Source organism: Streptopelia decaocto (assembly GCF_964273445.1).
Source record: "Streptopelia decaocto genome assembly, contig: HAP1_SCAFFOLD_1223, whole genome shotgun sequence".
In the NCBI taxonomy this organism is placed as follows: Eukaryota; Metazoa; Chordata; class Aves; order Columbiformes; family Columbidae; genus Streptopelia; species Streptopelia decaocto.
In genome coordinates, this window is record NW_028117127.1 from 13,721 (window position 1) to 35,961 (window position 22,241).

The window sequence follows — 22,241 nt, forward strand, 5'->3', positions numbered from 1 at the left end:
GGGGACACCATGGGGACACCGTGGGGACACCGTGGGGACACCGTGGGGACACTGTGGGGACACCCCGGGGACACCCTGGGTACACCCTGGGGACACCATGGGGACACCCTGGGGACACCGTGGGGACACCATGGGGACACCCTGGGGACACCATGGGGACACCCTGGGGACACTGTGGGGACACCCCGGGGACACCCTGGGGACATCGTGGGGACACCGTGGGGACACCATGGGGACACCCTGGGGACACCGTGGAGACACTGTGGGGACACCCCGGGGACACCATGGGGACACCGTGGGGACACCCTGGGGACACCCTGGGGACACCCCAGGGACACCATGGGGACACCCCGGGGACACCCTGGGGACACCGTGGGGACACCCCGGGGACACCCCGGGGACACCGTGGGGACACCCCAGGGACACCCCGGGGACACCATGGGGACACCGTGGGTTCACCCTGGGGACACCCTGGGGACACCGTGGGGACACCCTGGGGACACCCTGGGTTCACCCTGGGGACACCGTGGGGACACCCTGGGGACACCATGGGGACACCGTGGGGACACCCCGGGGACACCCCGGGGACACCGTGGGGACACCATGGGGACACCCTGGGGACACCCTGGGGACACTGTGGGGACACCCCGGGGACACCCTGGGGACACCATGGGGACACCGTGGGGACACCCTGGGTTCACCCTGGGTTCACCCTGGGGACACCGTGGGGACACCCCGGGGACACCCCGGGGACACCATGGGGACACCGTGGGTTCACCCTGGGGACACCCCGGGGACACCATGGGGACACCCTGGGTTCACCCTGGGGACACCCTGGGGACACCGTGGGGACACCATGGGGACACCCCGGGGACACCGTGGGGACACCCCAGGGACACCCTGGGGACACCGTGGGGACACCCCGGGGACACCTTGGGGACACCGTGGGGACACCCTGGGTTCACCCTGGGTTCACCCTGGGGACACCATGGGGACACCGTGGGGACACCCTGGGTTCACCCTGGGGACACCCCAGGGACACCCTGGGGACACCGTGGGGACACCCTGGGGACACCCTGGGGACACCGTGGGGACACCCCGGGGACACCCTGGGGACACCGTGGGGACACCGTGGGGACACCCTGGGGACACCCTGGGGACACCGTGGGGACACCCCGGGGACACCGTGGGGACACCATGGGGACACCGTGGGGACACCCTGGGGACACCATGGGGACACCGTGGGGACACCGTGGGGACACCCTGGGTTCACCCTGGGTTCACCATGGGGACACCCTGGGGACACCCCAGGGACACCGTGGGGACACCATGGGGACACCGTGGGGACACCATGGGGACACCCTGGGGACACCCTGGGGACACCATGGGGACACCGTGGGGACACCGTGGGGACACCCTGGGGACACCATGGGGACACCATGGGGACACCCTGGGGACACTGTGGGGACACCATGGGGACATTCTGGGTTCACCCTGGGGACATTCTGGGGACACCGTGGGGACACCGTGGGGACACCCCAGGGACACCATGGGGACACCCTGGGGACACCCTGGGTTCACCCTGGGGACACCCTGGGGACACCGTGGGGACACCGTGGGGACACCCCAGGGACACCATGGGGACACCCTGGGGACACCCTGGGGACACCATGGGGACACCCCAGGGACACCGTGGGGACACCCCAGGGACACCATGGGGACACCATGGGGACACCCTGGGGACACCCTGGGTTCACCCTGGGTTCACCCTGGGGACACCATGGGGACACCCTGGGGACACCCTGGGGACACCGTGGGGACACCCTGGGGACACCATGGGGACACCGTGGGGACACCCCGGGGACACCGTGGGCCCCCCCATCGGCCCCAGCCCCCCCTTGGCGCTCACCCGTGATCTCGCCCTTCTTGACGGTGAAGGGGATGACGAGGTCGAACGGGCGCAGCCCGGCCACGTCCAGCCCGTTGACCCCCAGCAGCGGGCGGTCGGTCGCCTGCCAACAACCGCGTTAGCGGCGCCGGGACCCCCCCGGGACCCCCCCCGGGACCCCCCCGGGACCCCCCCGACTCACCAGGACCTGGAAGGGGCTGTTGGGGATGTGCTCGCCGCCGAAGCGCACGCAGATGACGTACTTGCCGGGCTGCGGCGCCGTGTAGAAGATGTCGAAGGTGCCGTCGGGGTTCTCGGCCACGTCCACGTCCACCTCGGAGCCGTCGGGGGTGCACACGGAGCACGTCACCTTCCCCTTGCCCGCCGCCTTGGCGTCCACCGTGATCACCGTCTCCTCGCCCAGCTGGATCGTGGGGCCCACGCCGGCGCCTGACGGGCACCGGGACACCGGGGTCACGGGGGGCACCGGAGCCCCCGGAGGGGGACGGGCTGGGGACCCCCGGTGGCAATGGGACACCCCCCAGAACACAGTGGGGTCATTGGGGTCACCGGAGCCCCCCGGAGGGGGACGGGCTGGGGATCCCCCGGTGACAATGGGACACCCCCCGGAACATGGTGGGGTCACTGGGAGTCACCAGGGGTCACCAGGGGTCACCGGAGCCCCCCGGAGGGGGACGGGCTGGGGACCCCCGGTGGCAATGGGACACCCCCCAGAACACAGTGGGGTCATTGGGGTCACCGGAGCCCCCCGGAGGGGGACGGGCTGGGGACCCCTGGTGGCAATGGGACACCCCCCGGAACACGGTGGGGTCATTGGGGTCACCGGAGCCCCCCGGAGGGGGACGGGCTGGGGACCCCCTGGTGACAATGGGACACCCCCCAGAACACGGTGGGGTCACTGGGAGTCACCGGGGTCACCAGGAGTCACCAGGGGTCACCAGGGGTCACCGGAGCCCCCCGGAGGGGGACGGGCTGGGGACCCCCGGTGGCAATGGGACTCCCCCCAGAACACAGTGGGGTCATTGGGGTCACCGGAGCCCCCCGGAGGGGGATGGGCTGGGGACCCCCCGGTGGCAATGGGACACCCCTCGGAACACAGTGGGGTCACTGGGAGTCACCGGGGTCACCAGGAGTCACCGGGGGTCACGGGGGTCACCGGAGCCCCCCGGAGGGGGACGGGCTGGGGACCCCCTGGTGACAATGGGACACCCCCCAGAACACAGTGGGGTCACTGGGAGTCACCGGAGCCCCCCGGAGGGGGACGGGCTGGGGACCCCCTGGTGACAATGGGACACCCCCCAGGACACGGTGGGGTCACTGGGAGTCACTGGGGTCACTGGTGTCACCGGGGTCACCGGAGCCCCCCCACAGGGGGACGGGCTGGGGACCCCCTGGTGACAATGGGACACCCCCCGGAACACGGTGGGGTCACTGGGAGTCACCGGAGCCCCCCGGAGGGGGACGGGCTGGGGACCCCCTGGTGACAACAGGACACCCCCCGGAACATGGTGGGGTCACTGGGAGTCACCGGGGTCACTGGGAGTCACCAGGGGTCACCAGGGGTCACCAGAGCCCCCCGGAGGGGGACGGGCTGGGGACCCCCTGGTGACAATGGGACACCCCCCAGGACACGGTGGGGTCACTGGGAGTCACTGGGGACACCGGGGTCACGGGGGGCACCGGAGCCCCCCGGAGGGGGACGGGCTGGGGACCCCTGATGACAATGGGACACCCCCTGGAACACGGTGGGGTCACTGGGAGTCACCGGGGGTCACCAGGGGTCACCGCAGCCCCCCGGAGGGGGACGGGCTGGGGACCCCCTGGTGACAATGGGACACCCCCTGGAACACGGTGAGGTCACTGGGAGTCACTGGGGTCACTGGGGTCACCGGGGTCACCGGAGCCCCCCGGAGGGGGACGGGCTGGGGACCCCCTGGTGACAATGGGACACCCCCCGGAACATGGTGGGGTCACTGGGAGTCACCGGGGTCACTTGGGGTCACTGGAGGGGGATGGGCTGGGGATCCCCCAGTGACAACGGGACCCCCCCCAGAACATGGTGGGGTCACTGGGAGTCACTGGGGTCACTGGAGCCCCCCCGGAGCGGGACAGGCTGGGGACCCTGGTGACAATGGGACACCCCCTGGAACACGGTGGGGTCACTGGGGTCACCAGAGCCCCCCAGAGGGGGACGGGCTGGGGACCCCCTGGTGACAATGGGACACCCCTGGAACACGGTGGGGTCACTGGGGTCACCGGAGCCCCCCCAGAGGGGGACGGGCTGGGGACCCCCTGGTGACAATGGGACACCCCTGGAACACGGTGGGGTCACTGGGGTCACCGGAGTCCCCCGGAGGGGGACGGGCTGGGGACCCTGGTGACAATGGGACACCCCCTGGAACATGGTGGGGTCACTGGGAGTCACCAGGGGTCACCAGGAGTCACCGGGGGTCACGGGGGTCACCGGAGCCCCCCCACAGGGGGACGGGCTGGGGACCCCCGGTGGCAATGGGACACCCCCTGGAACACGGTGGGGTCACTGGGAGTCACTGGGGTCACTGGTGTCACCGGGGTCACCGGAGCCCCCCGGAGCGGGACGGGCTGGGGACCCCCCGGTGACAATGGGACACCCCCCAGGACACGGTGGGGTCACTGGGAGTCACTGGGGTCACTGGTGTCACCGGGGTCACCGGAGCCCCCCCACAGGGGGACGGGCTGGGGACCCCCTGGTGACAATGGGACACCCCCCGGAACATGGTGGGGTCACTGGGAGTCACCAGGGGTCACCAGGGGTCACCGGAGCCCCCCGGAGGGGGACGGGCTGGGGACCCTGGTGACAATGGGACACCCCCCGGAACATGGTGGGGTCACTGGGAGTCACCGGGGTCACTGGGAGTCACCAGGGGTCACCAGGGGTCACCAGAGCCCCCCAGAGGGGGACGGGCTGGGGACCCTGGTGACAATGGGACACCCCCCGGAACATGGTGGGGTCACTGGGAGTCACCGGGGTCACTGGGAGTCACCAGGGGTCACCAGGGGTCACCAGAGCCCCCCAGAGGGGGACGGGCTGGGGACCCCCCGGTGACAACAGGACACCCCCCGGAACATGGTGGGGTCACTGGGAGTCACCAGGGGTCACCAGGAGTCACCAGGGGTCACGGGAGTCACCGGAGCCCCCCCACAGGGGGACAGGCTGGGGACCCTGGTGACAATGGGACACCCCCTGGAACACGGTGGGGTCACTGGGGTCACCAGAGCCCCCCCAGAGGGGGACAGGCTGGGGACCCCCTGGTGACAACGGGACCCCGCCCAGAACACGGTGGGGTCACCGGAGCCCCCGGGAGGGCGCGGTTTGGGGGGGCGGTTTGGGGGGGCGGTTTGGGGGGGCGGTTTGGGGGCGTGGTTTGGGGGGCTGGTTTGGGGGGGCGGTTTGGGGGCGTGGTTTGGGGGCGGTGGGGGCGCGTGCTCCCCCCAGCCATGCGGCGCTTACCTAAGCCGTGGCCGCCGATGGACACTATAGAGCGCGGCAGCGGGGGGGGCGTGGGGCGTGCGGTGGGCAGAGAAGCAAGAGATCAGTGAGACCGGGCGGTGCCACCCCCCCAACCCCCCCCCGGTGCCGGTGACGCGGGTGCCCGACCCCCCGGTGCCGGTGACGCGGGTGCCGGCGCCGCCGGTGAAGCGGGTGCCCAATCCCCCGGTGCCGGTGAAGCGGGTGCCCCCCGGTGCGGGTGCCGCGGTGCCCCCCCCGGCGCGTACCGGTGACGGTGCACTTGCTGGCGTCGCCGGCGGGCACGGCGCGGATCCGGTACGGCGAGTAGGGGATCTCGTCGCCGCCGTACTTGATGAGGATGGTGTAGCGGCCGGTGGTGTCGGGCACGTACGACACCGTGTACGTGCCGTCCTGGTTGTCCCGGATCGACGCCTTCTTGGGCTTCCCCTCGGGGTCCTGGGGACGCGGGGACGGTGACACCGGGGACGGGGACGAGGGGACGGGACACGGAGGGGAGGGGGTTGGGGACGTGGGGACACGGGGACAGGGGGACATGGGGACGTGGGGACATGGGGACGTGGGGACGTGGGGACGTGGGGACGTGGGGACGTGGGGACGTGGGGGACATGGGGACATGGGGACACGGGGACATGGGGACGTGGGGACATGGGGACGTGGGGACACGGGGACGTGGGGACGTGGGGGACATGGGGACATGGGGACACGGGGACGTGGGGACACGGGGACGTGGGGACGTGGGGACATGGGGACATGGGGACATGGGGGACATGGGGACACGGGGACATGGGGACACGGGGACATGGGGACATGGGGACATGGGGGACATGGGGGACACAGGACACGGGGACAGTGACACCATGATGTCACTGCACCGTGATCTGCACGGCCAGCAGCCCCTCACTCACACTCACACTCACACCCACACCCACACTCACACTCACACTCACACCCACACTCACACACCGTGATCTGCACGGCCAGCAGCCCCTCACTCACACTCACACTCACACTCACACTCACACCCACACTCACACTCACACTCACACTCACACTCACACTCACACTCACACTCACACTCACACTCACACCCACACCCACACTCACACACCGTGATCTGCACGGCCAGCAGCCCCTCACTCACACTCACACTCACACTCACACTCACACTCACACTCACACTCACACTCACACACCGTGATCTGCACGGCCAGCAGCCCCTCACTCACACTCACACTCACACTCACACTCACACTCACACTCACACTCACACTCACACCCACACTCACACACCATGATCTGCACGGCCAGCAGCCCCTCACACTCACACTCACACTCACACTCACACTCACACTCACACCCACACTCACACACCATGATCTGCACGGCCAGCAGCCCCTCACTCACACTCACACTCACACTCACACTCACACTCACACTCACACTCACACCCACACCCACACCCACACTCACACACCGTGATCTGCACGGCCAGCAGCCCCTCACTCACACTCACACTCACACTCACACCCACACTCACACTCACACCCACACTCACACACCGTGATCTGCACGGCCAGCAGCCCCTCACACTCACACTCACACCCACACTCACACACCATGATCTGCACGGCCAGCAGCCCCTCACTCACACTCACACTCACACTCACACTCACACTCACACTCACACTCACACTCACACACCGTGATCTGCACGGCCAGCAGCCCCTCACTCACACTCACACTCACACTCACACCCACACTCACACACCGTGATCTGCACGGCCAGCAGCCCCTCACTCACACTCACACTCACACCCACACTCACACTCACACTCACACCCACACCCACACTCACACTCACACTCACACTCACACTCACACTCACACTCACACCCACACTCACACACCGTGATCTGCACGGCCAGCAGCCCCTCACTCACACTCACACTCACACTCACACTCACACCCACACTCACACTCACACTCACACTCACACCCACACTCACACTCACACTCACACACACCGTGATCTGCACGGCCAGCAGCCCTCACTCACACTCACACTCACACTCACACTCACACTCACACCCACACTCACACTCACACTCACACTCACACCCACACTCACACACCGTGATCTGCACGGCCAGCAGCCCCTCACTCACACTCACACTCACACTCACACTCACACTCACACCCACACTCACACTCACACTCACACTCACACTCACACCCACACCCACACACCGTGATCTGCACGGCCAGCAGCCCCTCACTCACACTCACACTCACACTCACACTCACACTCACACTCACACTCACACCCACACCCACACACCGTGATCTGCACGGCCAGCAGCCCCTCACTCACACTCACACTCACACTCACACTCACACTCACACTCACACCCACACTCACACTCACACTCACACTCACACTCACACTCACACCCACACCCACACACCGTGATCTGCACGGCCAGCAGCCCCTCACTCACACTCACACTCACACTCACACTCACACCCTCACTCACACACCGTGATCTGCACGGCCAGCAGCCCCTCACTCACACTCACACTCACACTCACACTCACACTCACACTCACACTCACACTCACACACCGTGATCTGCACGGCCAGCAGCCCCTCACTCACACTCACACTCACACTCACACTCACACTCACACTCACACTCACACTCACACTCACACTCACACTCACACCCACACTCACACTCACACTCACACTCACACACCGTGATCTGCACGGCCAGCAGCCCCTCTCCCGCGTCCGTGGCGTCGATGGTGAACTCCACGGGCAGGCTGGCGGGGACGCCGGTCGTGTTCAGCCCCGGCCCGCTGGCCTTGACCTTGCTGGCGTCGTGCGTGGGCAGCGCCTTGACCTTGAACGGGCTGCGGGGCGGCGCGGGGTCAGCGTGGGGGCAGTGTGGGGTCACACCGGCCCCCCAGAGCCCCCGAACACGCCTGGGCCCCCCAGACCCACCCTGGGACCCCCCACCCTGGCCCCCCCGAACACGCCTGGGCTCCCCAAACCCACCCTGGGCCCCCCAACCTGCCCCGGCCCCCTAAACCCACCACGGCCCCCTAAACCCGCCCTGGCCCCCTAAACCCTCCCCAGCTCCCCAGACACACCCTGGGCCCCCCGACCCACGCCTCCCACCCACCCCGGCCCCCCCAAACACGCCTGGGCTCCCCAAACCCACCCTGGGCCCCCCAACCTGCCCCGGACCCCCAGACCCGCCCTAGCCCCTTAAACCCTCCCTGGGCCCCCCAACCTGCCCCGGCCCCTAAACCCACCATGGCCCCCTAAACCCTCCCGAGGCCCCCAGGCCCGCCCCTGGTCCCCCAAATCCACCCCGGGCCCCCAAACCCACCCTGGGCCCCCCAACCTGCCCCAGCCCCCCAAACCCGCCCGGGCCCCCCAACTCACCCCAGCCCCCCCAAACCCCCCTGGCCCCCCAACCCGCCCAGGACCCCCGAACCCGCCCGGGACCCCCGACCCACCCGGGACCCCTGACCCACCCCAGCCCCCCCAAGCCCCCTGGCCCCCGAACCCGCCCGGGACCCCAACCCGCCCGGGACCCCTGACCCACCCCAGCCCCCCCAAGCCCCCCTGGCCCCCCGACCCACCCGGGACCCCTGACCCACCCCAGCGCCCCCAAGCCCCCCTGGCCCCCCGACCCTGCCCCGGCCCCCCAACCCGCCCGGGACCCCCGACCCTGCCCCGGCCCCCCCAAACCCCCCCGGCCCCCCAACCCGCCCGGGCCCCCCACCCGTCCGACCTGCGCGGCACGTCCTGGTCGCCGTAGCGCACGGCGATGCTGTAGGGCCCCTCGCGCGAGGGCACGTAGCTCACGCGCTGCGTCCCGTCCCCGTTGTCGGCCACGTCCACCGGCTCCACCACGCCTGCAGACAGGCGTCAGGGCACCCCGAGACCCCACGGGGCACCCCGGGACCCCACGGGGCACCCCGAGACCCCATAGGGACCCCAGGGCCCCACAGGGCACCCCGGGACCCCACGGGCACCCCAGGACCCCACAGGGCACCCCGAGACCCCACGGGGCACCCCGGGACCCCATAGGGACCCCAGGACCCCACAGGGACCCCAAGACCCCATAGGGACCCCAGGACCCCACGGGGCGCCCCGAGACCCCATGGGCACCCCGAGACCCCACAGGGCACCCCGAGACCCCATGGGCACCCCGAGACCCCACGGGGCACCCCGGGACCCCACGGGGCACCCAGAGACCCCACAGGGCACCCCGGGACCCCACGGGGCACCCCGAGACCCCACGGGCACCCCGAGACCCCACGGGGCACCCAGAGACCCCACAGGGCACCCCGGGACCCCACGGGGCACCCCGAGACCCCACGGGCACCCCAGGACCCCACAGGGCACCCCGAGACCCCACGGGGCACCCCGAGACCCCATAGGGACCCCAGGACCCCACAGGGCACCCCGGGACCCCACGGGGCGCCCCGAGACCCCACAGGGCACCCCGAGACCTCATAGGGACCCCAGGACCCCACAGGGCACCCCGGGACCCCACGGGGCACCCCAAGACCCCATAGGGACCCCAGGACCCCACAGGGCACCCCAAGATCCCCCATAGAGACCTATGGGACCCCTGAAGCCCCCCAAGATCCCCCTGCACCCCAAGCCCCCCCAGGGCACCCCAAGATCCCCTATAGACCCTTACGGGACACCCCAAGATCCCCAGGGCACCCCAAGATCCCCAATAGACCCTTACGGGGCACCCCAAGCCCCCAGGGCACCCCAAGATCCCCTATAGACCCTTACGGGACCCCCCAAGATCCCCAGGGCACCCCAAGATCCCCTATAGACCCTTATGGGACAGCCCAAGCCCCCCAGGGCACCCCAAGATCCCCTATAGACCCTTACGGGGCACCCCCAGCCCCCCAGGGCACCCCGAGGACACCCCGCGGGACACTCCAGGCCCCCCCAGACCCCCCTTTCCCCCCCACCGGGGCCCCCTGCGCCCCCACCTTTGGGCCCCAGCACTTTAACGTCCAGGGGGGCCACGCCGGCCTTGCTGGTGTCCACGGTGAAGCTCTGCGGCACGTTGGCGCGCACGGCGCCCGGCGTCAGCCCCGGCCCCGCGCACTTGACCTTGGACGCGTCCACCACGGCCGTCACCGGCACCTTGAACGGGCTCCCTGGGGGACACGGGGGTGACGGCGCCGCCCCCGACGGCACCGTGCGCCCCCCCGGGACCCCCCGGACCCCCCCGCGCTCACCGGGGACCTGGTGGCCGCCGTAGGTGACGTTGAGGCTGTAGGTGCCCGGCTCGTAGGGCACGTACTCCACCGAGCAGCTGCCGTCCTTGTTGTCCGTGCACGACATCTTGGCCTCCGACGGGCCCTCCACCGCCAGCCCCAGCCCCCCCGTGCCCGCGCCGCTGCGGGGACACGCGGTCAGGGGACCCCAGACCCCGGCCCCATGGGGGGAGCGGTGCAGGGGACACAGGGTCAGGGGACCCCAAACCCCAACCCCATGGGGGGAGCGGTGCAGGGGACATGGGGGTCAGGGGACCCCAAACCCCGGCCCCATGGGGGGAGCGGTGCAGGGGACATGGGGGTCAGGGGACACGGGGGCAGGGGGACACGGAGTCAGGGGGACCCCAAACCCCGACCCCATGAGGGGAGCGGCACAGGGGACATGGGGGTCAGGGGGACACGGGGGTCGGGGGGACACGCGGTCAGGGGACCCCAAACCCCGGCCCCATGGGGGGAGCGGTGCGGGGGACATGGGGGGCAGGGGGACCCCAAACCCCGGCCCCATGGGGGGAGCGGTGCAGGGGACACGGGGGTCAGGGGACCCCAAACCCCGGCCCCATGGGGGGAGCGGTGCAGGGGACACAGGGGCAGGGGACCCCAAACCCCGGCCCCATGGGGGGAGCGGTGCAGGGGACATGGGGGTCAGGGGACCCCAAACCCCGGCCCCATGGGGGGAGCAGTGCAGGGGACATGGGGGCAGGGGACACGGGGGCAGGGGGACCCCAAACCCCGGCCCCATGGGGGGAGCGGTGCAGGGGACATGGAGGTCAGGGGACACGGGGGCAGGGGACCCCAAACCCCGGCCCCATGCGGGGAGCGGTGCAGGGGACACAGGGTCAGGGGGACACGGGGGTCAGGGGGACACGCGGTCAGGGGACCCCAAACCCCGGCCCCATGGGGGGAGCGGTGCAGGGGACACGGGGGTCAGGGGACCCCAAACCCCGGCCCCATGGGGGGAGCGGTGCAGGGGACATGGGGGTCAGGGGACCCCAAACCCCGGCCCCATGGGGGGAGCGGTGCAGGGGACACGGGGGCAGGGGACCCCAAACCCCGGCCCCATGGGGGGAGCGGTGCAGGGGACATGGGGGGCAGGGGGACCCCAAACCCCGGCCCCATGGGGGGAGCGGTGCAGGGGACATGGGGGTCAGGGGACCCCAGACCCCGGCCCCATGGGGGGAGCGGTGCAGGGGACATGGGGTCAGGGGGGACACGGGGTCAGGGGGACACGCGGTCAGGGGACCCCAGACCCCGGCCCCATGGCGGGAGCGGTGCGGGGGACATGGGGGGCAGGGGACCCCAGACCCCGGCCCCATGGGGGGAGCGGTGCAGGGGACACGGGGTCAGGGGACCCCAAACCCTGACCCCATGGGGGGAGCGGTGCAGGGGACACGGGGGCAGGAGGGGAAACGCTCGGGTACGGGGAGATTCGGGAGGCAAAGGCGCTTTGGGGACACCAGGAGGATTTGGGGACAAAGATGTTTTGGGGACACCAGGAGGATTTGGGGGACAAAGGTGCTTTGGGGACAGCAGATTGATCTGGGGGACAAAGATGCTTTGGGGACACCAGGAGGATTTGGGGGACAAAGGCACTTGGGGGACACCAGGAGGATTTGGGGGGCAAAGGCGCTTTGGGGACACCAGATTGATCTGGGGTGCAGAGGTTTGGGGTTTCAGCCGCAAGGGGGTTTTGGGGCACAGGGGGATTTGGGGTGCGGGGCCGCTCGTGGTGACCACCGGGGTTGGTTTTGGGGTCCCGGGGGGTTCTGGGGTCTCCCGGGGGTCTCACCGGGTCTCCACGGTGAACTTGTTGGGCTGGTTGGTGGTGCCGCTCTGGATGCCGGGGCCGTGCACGCGCACGCGCGCGGGGTCGCAGCCCTCGGTCACGGCCACGCGGAACGGGCTGTGGGGCACCGGGCTGCCCGCGTACGCCACGTCCACCGTGTGCAGCCCTGGGGACACGGGGACACGGGGACACGGGTCACGCGGGGACACGGGGACACCACCGGCTGCTGTTGGTGCTCTTGGTAACTTGGGTGAACCCCCTACGTTCATACAGCCCGTAATTCAACACAGGAAATACCCCGGTTCCCTGACGATAAGACCGACCCCAAAACCAAGATCTACCCCAAAAGTGAGACCTACCCTGAAAGTAAGGCCTAAAAAAAAAAAAACCTAATCAGAAAATAAGCCCTAATCAGAAAATAAACCCTAATCGGAAAGTAAGCCCTCCCCTGAAAATAATACCTCCCCTGAAAATAAGACCTCCCCTGAAAATAAGACCTACCTGAAAATAAGACCTACCCCAAAAATAAGACCTCCCCTGAAAATAAGACCTACCCTGAAAATAAGACCTCCCCCGAAAATAAGACCTACCCGAAAATAAGCCCTCCCCTGAAAATAAGACCTACTCCAAAAATAAGACCTACCCCGAAAATAAGACCTACCCGAAAATAAGACCTACCCGAAAATAAGACCTACCCCAAAAATAAGACCTACCTGAAAATAAGACCTACCCCGAAAATAAGACCTCCCCTGAAAATAAGACCTCCCCCGAAAATAAGACCTCCCCGAAAATAAGACCTACCCTGAAAATAAGCCCTACCCGAAAATAAGACCTACCCCGAAAATAAGACCTACCCAAAAATAGGACCTACCCTGAAAATAAGACCTACCCGAGAATAAGCCCTACCCCAAAAATAAGACCTACCCAAAAATAAGACCTACCCTGAAAATAAGCCCTACCCGAAAATAAGACCTCCCCTGAAAATAAGACCTACCTGAAAAAAAGCCCTAACCTGAAAATAAGCCCTCCCCCGAAAATAAGGCCTCCCCCGCAAATAAGGCCTGTCTGATTTGGGCGGCGCTCACCCTCCTCGTAGGGCGTGTACTCCACGCGGTAGGTGCCGTCGCCGCGGTCGTGCACCAGCGTCTCGGTGACGTTCCCCGAGGGGTTGGACACGCGCGCCGTCACGTGCGCCCCCCCGGCCGCGCTCAGCGCCCGCGCGTCCACCTCGAACTCCGTCACAGCCTCGCGGAACACGCCTGGGGGGGCGCGGGGGCGGGGTCACGGGGGGCGGGGTCACGGGGGGACACGGGGTCATGGGGGGCGGGGTCACGGGGGGGAATGGGAACGGGAGGGAAATGGGAACGGGGGGGAAATGCGGTCACAGGGGGGACACGGGGGGGAATGGGAAGAGGGGGGAATGGGAAGAGGGGGGAAAATGGGGACACGGGGGGGGCACGGGGTCACGGGGGGGGAATGGGGGTGGGAACAGGGGTGGGAAATGGGGATGGGGGGGAATGGGGGTGGGAAATAGGGATGGGGGGAAACGGGGTCACAGGGGGCGAATGGGGATGGGGGGTGGGAAATGGGGAAGAGGGGTGGGAAATAGGGATGGGGCGGAAATGGGGTCATGGGGGGGAATGGGGGTGGGGAATGGGAACAGGGGTGGGAAATGGGGCCAAGGGGATGGAAAAGGGGGGTGGAAAATGGGGACAAGAGGGTGGAAAATGGGGCCAAAGGGATGGAAATGGGGCCAAGGGGATGGAAATGGGGCCAAGGGGCTGGGGAGGGGTCTGAGGGGACCGAGAGGGGTCCAAGGGAAGGAAATGGGTCCGGGGGGCTGGGGAGGCGTCTAAGGGGACAGAAAGGGGTCCAAGGGAATGGGGAGGGGTCCAAAGGGATGGAAATGGGTCCAAGGGGCTGGGGGGGGGGTCCAAGGGGATGGGAGGGGTCTGAGGAGGGGTCCAAGGGGACGGAAATGGGGCTGAGGGGCTGAGGAGGGGTCCGAGGGGATGGAAAGGGGTCTAAGGGGACAGAAAGGGGTCCGAGGGGCTGGGGGGGGGGGGTCCAAGGGGCTGGGGAGGGGTCCGAGGGGATGGGGAGGGGTCCGAGGGGCCAGAAATGGGTCCGGGGGGCTGGGGAGGCGTCTAAGGGGACAGAAAGGGGTCCAAGGGAATGGGGAGGGGTCCAAAGGGATGGAAATGGGTCCGAGGGGACAGAAAAGGGTCCGAGGGGCTGGGGAGGGGTCTGAGGGGCTGGAAATGGGGCTGAGGGGCTGGGGAGGGGTCCGAGGGGACAGAAAAGGGTCCGAGGGGCCGGGGAGGGGTCCAAAGGGATGGAAACGGGTCCGAGGGGCCGGGGAGGGGTCTGAGGGGCTGGAAATGGGGGCTGAGGGGCTGGGGAGGGGTCCAGGGGGATGGAGACGGGTCCGAGGGGCCGGGGAGGGGTCTGAGGGGCTGGAAATGGGTCCCAGGGAACGGAAACGGGTCCGAGGGGCCGGGGGTCTCGGTGGCGCGCTCACCCTTGCCCTCCACGCCGGGCCCGTAGACCTTGACGCCGGCGGTGTCGAGCGCCGGCTCCACGCGCACCTTGGCGGGGAAGTGCGGCACGGGCTGCCCGCCGTACTGCACCGTGATGGTGTAGACGCCGGCGCTGAGCGGCGTGTAGGCGATGGTGTAGGTGCCGTCGCCGTTGTCCTCCACGCGCACCTCGGCGCGGGCGCCGGCGTCCGAGGCGATGCCGATGGTGAGCTCGGCGGCGCCGGCGCGGCTGCAGTCCACGCGGAAGTGGCCGGGCTGCCCGGCCGTGCCGCCCTCCAGCCCCGGCCCCGAGCACGTCACCTTGGAGGCGTCCACGGGCGCGCGCACCGGCGCCCGGAACGGCGAGCCCGGCACGTGGGCGCCGGCGAACAGGATGTTGACGGTGTAGTCGCCGGGCTCGGTGGGCAGGTAGGACACGGCGCAGGTGCCGTCGCCGTTGTCCACGCACTCGATCTTGGCCTCGCACGGCCCCTCCACCGTCAGCCCCAGCCCCCCGGTGCCCGCGCCCTTGGTGTCGATGGTGAACGGCGCCGGCACCCCGGCCAGCCCGCCCTGCAGCCCCGGCCCGAAGGCGCGAACCTGGGGGGGACACGGCGTGTGGGGACACGGGTGGCCCACGGACCCCAGGGACACGCGGTGTGGGGACCCCCTGACCCAGGGACACGGGGCGTGGGGACCCCTGACCCAGGGACATGCGGTGTGGGGACCCAGGGTGTCCCATCAGACCCACTGACCCAGGGGACATGGGGTGTGGGGACCCCCTGACCCAGGGACATGGGGTGTGGGGACCCGTGGGGTGTCCCATCAGACCCACTGACCCAGGGACATGGGGTGTGGGGACCCCTGGGGTGTCCCATCAGACCCACTGACCCAGGGACATGGGGTGTGGGGACCCCCGGGGTGTCCCATTAGACCCAATGACCCAGGGACATGGGGTGTGGGGACCCATGGGGTGTCCCACGGACCCCAGGGACACGCGGTGTGGGGACCCCTGAGCCAGGGACACGGGGTGTGGGGACCCCCTGACCCAGGGACATGGGGTGTGGGGACCCGTGGGGTGTCCCCTCAGACCCACTGAGCTGGGGACACCCCTGGGATGTCCCCACAGATCCCTGATCCCGCCCCATTGGAATGACCCCCAAGATCCCATCCCAATGGAATGACCCCCAACACCCCCACCCCAATGGAATAACCCCCAAGACTCCCCCATCCTAATGGGAAGACCCCCAAGACCCCCACCCCACGGGGACACCCCCAATGCCCCCACTGGGACACCCCAATCCCCTGCCCCACCGGGATGACCCCCAAGCCCCCAACCCAACGGGACACCCCCAATCCCCCCACCCCACTGGGACACCCCAAGCCCCCCATCCCAATAGGACGACCCCCAACCCCCCCACCCCATTGGGATGCCCAAGACCCCAACCCCACGGGGACACCCCCAATCCCCCCACCCCATTGGGATGCCCCAGACCCCCACCCCAATAGGACGACCCCCAACCCACCCATCCCATTGGGATGCCCCAGACCCCCCACCCCATGGGGACACCCCAATCCCCCACCCCACTGGGATGACCCCCAATCCCCCCACCCCATCAGGATGACCCCCAACCCCCCACCCCATTGGGATGCCCAAGACCCCACCCCCCGGGACACCCCAATCCCCACCCCATTGGGATGACCCCAAGCCCCCCATCCCAATAGGACGACCCCCAACCCCCCCACCCCATTGGGATGCCCCAGACCCCCATCCCAATAGGACAACCCCCAACCCCCCCACCCCATTGGGATGCCCAAGACCCCAACCCCACGGGGACACCCCCAATTCCCCACCCCATCAGGATGACCCCCAACCCCTCACCCCATTTGGATGCCCAAGCCCCCAACCCCATGGGGACACCCCCAACCCCCCCACCCCATTGGGATGCCCCAGACCCCCACCCCATGGGGACACCCCAATCCCCCACCCCACTGGGATGACCCCCAATCCCCCCACCCCATCAGGATGACCCCCAACCCCCCACCCCATTGAGATGCCCAAGACCCCACCCCCCGGGACACCCCAATCCCCACCCCATTGGGATGACCCCAAGCCCCCCATCCCAATAGGACGACCCCCAACCCCCCCACCCCATTGGGATGCCCAAGACCCCACCCCCCGGCCCCGCCCCGCCCCGCCCCGCCCGGCCCCCCCCCCACCTTGGCGGGGTCGGTGGGCGGCACGGCCTCGAAGGGGAAGGGGCTGCCGGGCACGGGGACGCCGTCGTACGTCACGTCCAGCTGGTGCGGCCCCTCCTCGCGCGGCGCGAAGCGCAGGGCGGCGCCCTCGGCGCGCGGCTCCACGGCGCACGGCAGCGCGCGCCGCGACGGGCCCAGCAGCGCGGCGCCCACGCGGCCCTGCCCCCCCGCGCCCTTGGCCGTGACCGTCAGCTCGCGCTCCGCGCCGACCTCCAGCTCTGCGGGGGGAACGGGGCGCGTGACCCCAAACCCCCCATGGGAACCGCAAACCAACACATGGGACCCCAAACCAACACATGGGACCCCAAACCAACACATGGGAACCCCAAACCAACACACGGGGACCCCAAACCCCACATGGGACCCCAAACCAACACATGGGAACCCAAACCCCCCATATGGGAACCCAAACCCCATATGGGAACCCCAAACCCCATATGGGAACCCCAAACCCCCCATATGGGAACCCAAACCCCATATGGGAACCCCAAACCCGATATGGGAACCCAAACCCCATATGGGAACCCCAAACCCCATATGGGAACCCAAACCCCATATGGGAACCCAAACCCCACACATGGGAACCCAAACCCCATATGGGAACCCAAACCCCATATGGGAACCCAAACCCCCCATATGGGAACCCAAACCCCATATGGGAACCCAAACCCCATATGGGAACCCAAACCCCACACATGGGAACCCAACCCCCCCCGCGCCCGTGGCCGTGACCGTCAGCTCGCGCTCCGCGCCGACCTCCAGCTCTGCGGGACGGGCACGTGGGAACCCAAACCCCATATGGGAACCCAAACCCGATATGGGAACCCCAAACCCAACATGGGAACCCCAAACCCGATATGGGAAACCCAAACCCCCCATATGGGAACCCCAAACCCCATATGGGAACCCCAAACCCGACATGGGAACCCCAAACCCCATATGGGAACCCCAAACCCGATATGGGAACCCAAACCCCATATGGGAACCCCAAACCCGACATGGGAACCCCAAACCCCATATGGGAACCCAAACCCGATATGGGAACCCAAACCCCATATGGGAACCCCAAACCCGACATGGGAACCCCAACCCCACATATGGGAACCCCAAACCCGATATGGGAACCCAAACCCCCCATATGGGAACCCAAACCCCATATGGGAACCCCCAACCCCATATGGGAACCCCAAACCCAATATGGGAAGCCCCCCACCCCACATATGGGAACCCCAAACCCCACACATGGGAATCCCCAACCCCCCCCCCCAAATCCTGCTCAGAGTGGGGACCCCAAACCCCCACCCCAAATATGGAGCCCCTAAAAACCCCCACCCCTAAGCAGCCCCCCAGCCCTATGGGTCCCCCAGTCCCGCCCAGCCCCCCCATCCCTATGGGTTCCCAAATCCCCCCAGACCCCCCCAGCCCTATGGGTCCCCGAGCCCCCCCAGCCCCATGGGTCCCGAGCCCCCCGGCCCTATGGGTCCCCCAGCCCCATGGGTCCCCGAGCCCCCCCAGCCCCATGGGTCCCGAGCCCCCCCAGCCCTATGGGTCCCCCAGCCCCATGGGTCCCCGAGCCCCCCGGCCCTATGGGTCCCCCAGCCCCATGGGTCCCGAGCCCCCCCAGCCCCATGGGTCCCTGAGCCCCCCCGGCCCCCCCGGCCCCCCCCAGCCGTACTGTCGTCCAGGCCGGAGATCTTGATCTTGGCCAGGTCCAGGCCGGGCGCCACCCCCACGGTGAAGGGGCTCTTGGGGATGGGGTCCCCCCCGTAGGTCACCGACACCCCCAGGTTACCCTGGGGACAGGGCCGTGGCTGTGGGGGGGGCGGCGCCCACGCGGGGGGGCGCCCCACCCCCACCCAGGGGCAGCGGGGAGGGGATTCGGGGTGTCCCCTGGAACCCGCTGGGGGGGCTTTGGGGTGTTTGGGGGGGGATTTGGGGTGCATGTGCGGTATGTTTCGGGTGTATTTGGGGTGCGTTGGGGTGTATAGTTTGGGGTGTTTGGGGGTGTATTTGGGGTGCATGTGCGGTATATTTCGGGTGTATTTGGGGTGCGTTGGGGTGTATTTGAGGTGTATTAGGAGCCCCCACCTGCTGCATGGGGTGCGCTTGACAGTGTGGGTGGGGTTCATTGGGGTTCATTGGGGTGCATTGGGGTGCACTGGGGTACACTGGGATGCACTGGGGTGTATGTGGGGTGCATTGGGGTGCACTGGGATGCACTGGGGTGCATTGGGGTGCACTGGGATGCAGTGGGGTGTATGTGGGGTGCAGTGGGGTGTATGTGGGGTGCATTGGGGTGCAGTGGGGTGCATTGGGATGCATTGGGGTGCATGTGGGATGTATGTGGGATGTATGTGGAGTGCATTGGGGTGTATGTGGGATGCATTGGGGCACACTGGGGCGCAGTGGGGTGTATGTGGGGTGCAGTGGGGCGCAGTGGGGTCCCACCTGCTGCACGGGGGTGTACTTGACGGTGTGGGTGTGGTGCATTGGGATGCATTGGGGTGCAGTGGGATGCAGTGGGGTGCAGTGGGGTGCAGTGGGGCTCACCTGCTGCACGGGGGTGTACTTGACGGTGTGGGTGTGGTGCAGTGGGATGCAGTGGGGTGCAGTGGGGTGCAGTGGGGTGCAGTGGGGTGCAGTGGGGCGCAGTGGGGCTCACCTGCTGCACGGGGGTGTACTTGACGGTGTGGGTGTGGTGCAGTGGGATGCAGTGGGGTGCAGTGGGGTGCAGTGGGGTGCAGTGGGGTGCAGTGGGGCGCAGTGGGGCTCACCTGCTGCACGGGGGTGTACTTGACGGTGTGGGTGTGGTGCAGTGGGATGCAGTGGGGTGCAGTGGGGCGCAGTGGGGTGCAGTGGGGTGCAGTGGGGCGCACTGGGGTGCAGTGGGGCTCACCTGCTGCACGGGGGTGTACTTGACGGTGTGGGTGTGGTGGATTGGGATGCAGTGGGGTGTATGTGGGGTGCAGTGGGGTGCAGTGGGGTGCAGTGGGGTGCAGTGGGGTGCAGTGGGGTGCAGTGGGGCTCACCTGCTGCACGGGGGTGTACTTGACAGTGTGGGTGTGGTGCAGTGGGATGCACTGGGATGCATTGGGGTGCATTGGGGCGCAGTGGGGTGCAGTGGGGCGCACTGGGGTGCAGTGGGGCTCACCTGCTGCACGGGGGTGTACTTGACGGTGTGGGTGTGGTGCAGTGGGATGCAGTGGGGTGCAGTGGGGCGCAGTGGGGTGCAGTGGGGTGCAGTGGGGCGCACTGGGGTGCAGTGGGGCTCACCTGCTGCACGGGGGTGTACTTGACGGTGTGGGTGTGGTGGATTGGGATGCAGTGGGGTGTATGTGGGGTGCAGTGGGGTGCAGTGGGGTGCAGTGGGGTGCAGTGGGGTGCAGTGGGGTGCAGTGGGGCTCACCTGCTGCACGGGGGTGTACTTGACAGTGTGGGTGTGGTGCAGTGGGATGCACTGGGATGCATTGGGGTGCATTGGGGCGCAGTGGGGTGCAGTGGGGCGCACTGGGGTGCAGTGGGGCTCACCTGCTGCACGGGGGTGTACTTGACGGTGTGGGTGTGGTGGATTGGGATGCAGTGGGGTGTATGTGGGGTGCAGTGGGGTGCAGTGGGGTGCAGTGGGGTGCAGTGGGGTGCAGTGGGGCTCACCTGCTGCACGGGGGTGTACTTGACAGTGTGGGTGTGGTGCAGTGGGATGCACTGGGATGCATTGGGGTGCATTGGGGCGCAGTGGGGTGCAGTGGGGCGCACTGGGGTGCAGTGGGGCTCACCTGCTGCACGGGGGTGTACTTGACGGTGTGGGTGTGGTGGATTGGGATGCAGTGGGGTGTATGTGGGGTGCAGTGGGGTGCAGTGGGGTGCAGTGGGGCGCAGTGGGGTGCAGTGGGGCGCAGTGGGGCACAGTGGGGCTCACCTGCTGCACGGGGGTGTACTTGACGGTGTGGGTGTGGTGCATTGGGATGCAGTGGGGTGCATTGGGGTGCAGTGGGGTGCAGTGGGGTGTATGTGGGGTGCAGTGGGGGCACACTGGGGTGCAGTGGGGTGCAGTGGGGGTATGTGGGGTCCCACCTGCTGCACGGGGGTGTACTTGACGGTGTGGGTGTGGTGCATTGGGATGCACTGGGGTGCAGTGGGGTGCAGTGGGGTGCAGTGGGGCGCAGTGGGGCTCACCTGCTGCACGGGGGTGTACTTGACGGTGTGGGTGTGGTGCATTGGGATGCAGTGGGGTGCATTGGGGTGCAGTGGGGTGCAGTGGGGTGTATGTGGGGTGCAGTGGGGGCACACTGGGGTGCAGTGGGGTGCAGTGGGGCGCAGTGGGGTGCAGTGGGGCTCACCTGCTGCACGGGGGTGTACTTGACGGTGTGGGTGTGGTGCATTGGGGTGCAGTGGGGTGCAGTGGGGGCACACTGGGGTGCAGTGGGGTGCAGTGGGGTGCAGTGGGGTGCAGTGGGGCTCACCTGCTGCACGGGGGTGTACTTGACGGTGTGGGTGCCGTCGTGGTTGTCGACGACCTCCAGGTCCCGCGCGGCCTCCCCCTTGGCGGGGCCGGTGACCTGCACGTCCAGCGCCGCGCGCCCGCCGGCCTTGGCGTTCACCGTGAACTGCGTGGGCTTGCCCAGCTCCACGCCTGGGGACACGGGGGACACGGGGGACACGGGGTCAGGGGGATCAGGGGGGACACGGGGGACGTGGGGGACACGGGGGTCAGGGGGGTCAGGGGGGACCAGCGCCGCGCGCCCGCCGGCCTTGGCGTTCACCGTGAACTGCGTGGGCTTGCCCAGCTCCACGCCTGCGCACACGGGGGACACGGACACGGGGAACACGGGGTCAGGGGGGTCAGGGGGGACACGGGGGACACGGGGGACACGGGGGACGCAGGGGTCAGGGGGGACCAGCGCCGCGCGCCCGCCGGCCTTGGCGTTCACCGTGAACTGCGTG

General features: G+C 68.4%; 1 protein-coding gene across 1 annotated transcript in view; it reads right to left on the reverse strand.

The window, feature by feature from the left end:
• LOC309451878 (filamin-A-like) overlaps nt 1-22,241 on the reverse strand; it is a gene marked incomplete at both ends in the record, with an annotated part of 41,394 nt that overhangs the window by 13,715 nt on the left and 5,438 nt on the right. Inside the window, 14 exons of the mRNA XM_082076583.1 lie at nt 1,910-2,012; nt 2,091-2,338; nt 5,400-5,423; nt 5,666-5,855; nt 8,177-8,333; nt 9,224-9,347; nt 10,449-10,619; nt 10,701-10,861; nt 12,526-12,688; nt 13,608-13,781; nt 15,044-15,641; nt 17,262-17,518; nt 18,976-19,093; nt 21,761-21,930. Coding sequence (XP_081932709.1) covers nt 1,910-2,012; nt 2,091-2,338; nt 5,400-5,423; nt 5,666-5,855; nt 8,177-8,333; nt 9,224-9,347; nt 10,449-10,619; nt 10,701-10,861; nt 12,526-12,688; nt 13,608-13,781; nt 15,044-15,641; nt 17,262-17,518; nt 18,976-19,093; nt 21,761-21,930 — 2,658 coding nt within the window. The remainder of the gene's footprint in view (nt 1-1,909; nt 2,013-2,090; nt 2,339-5,399; nt 5,424-5,665; nt 5,856-8,176; nt 8,334-9,223; nt 9,348-10,448; nt 10,620-10,700; nt 10,862-12,525; nt 12,689-13,607; nt 13,782-15,043; nt 15,642-17,261; nt 17,519-18,975; nt 19,094-21,760; nt 21,931-22,241) is intronic.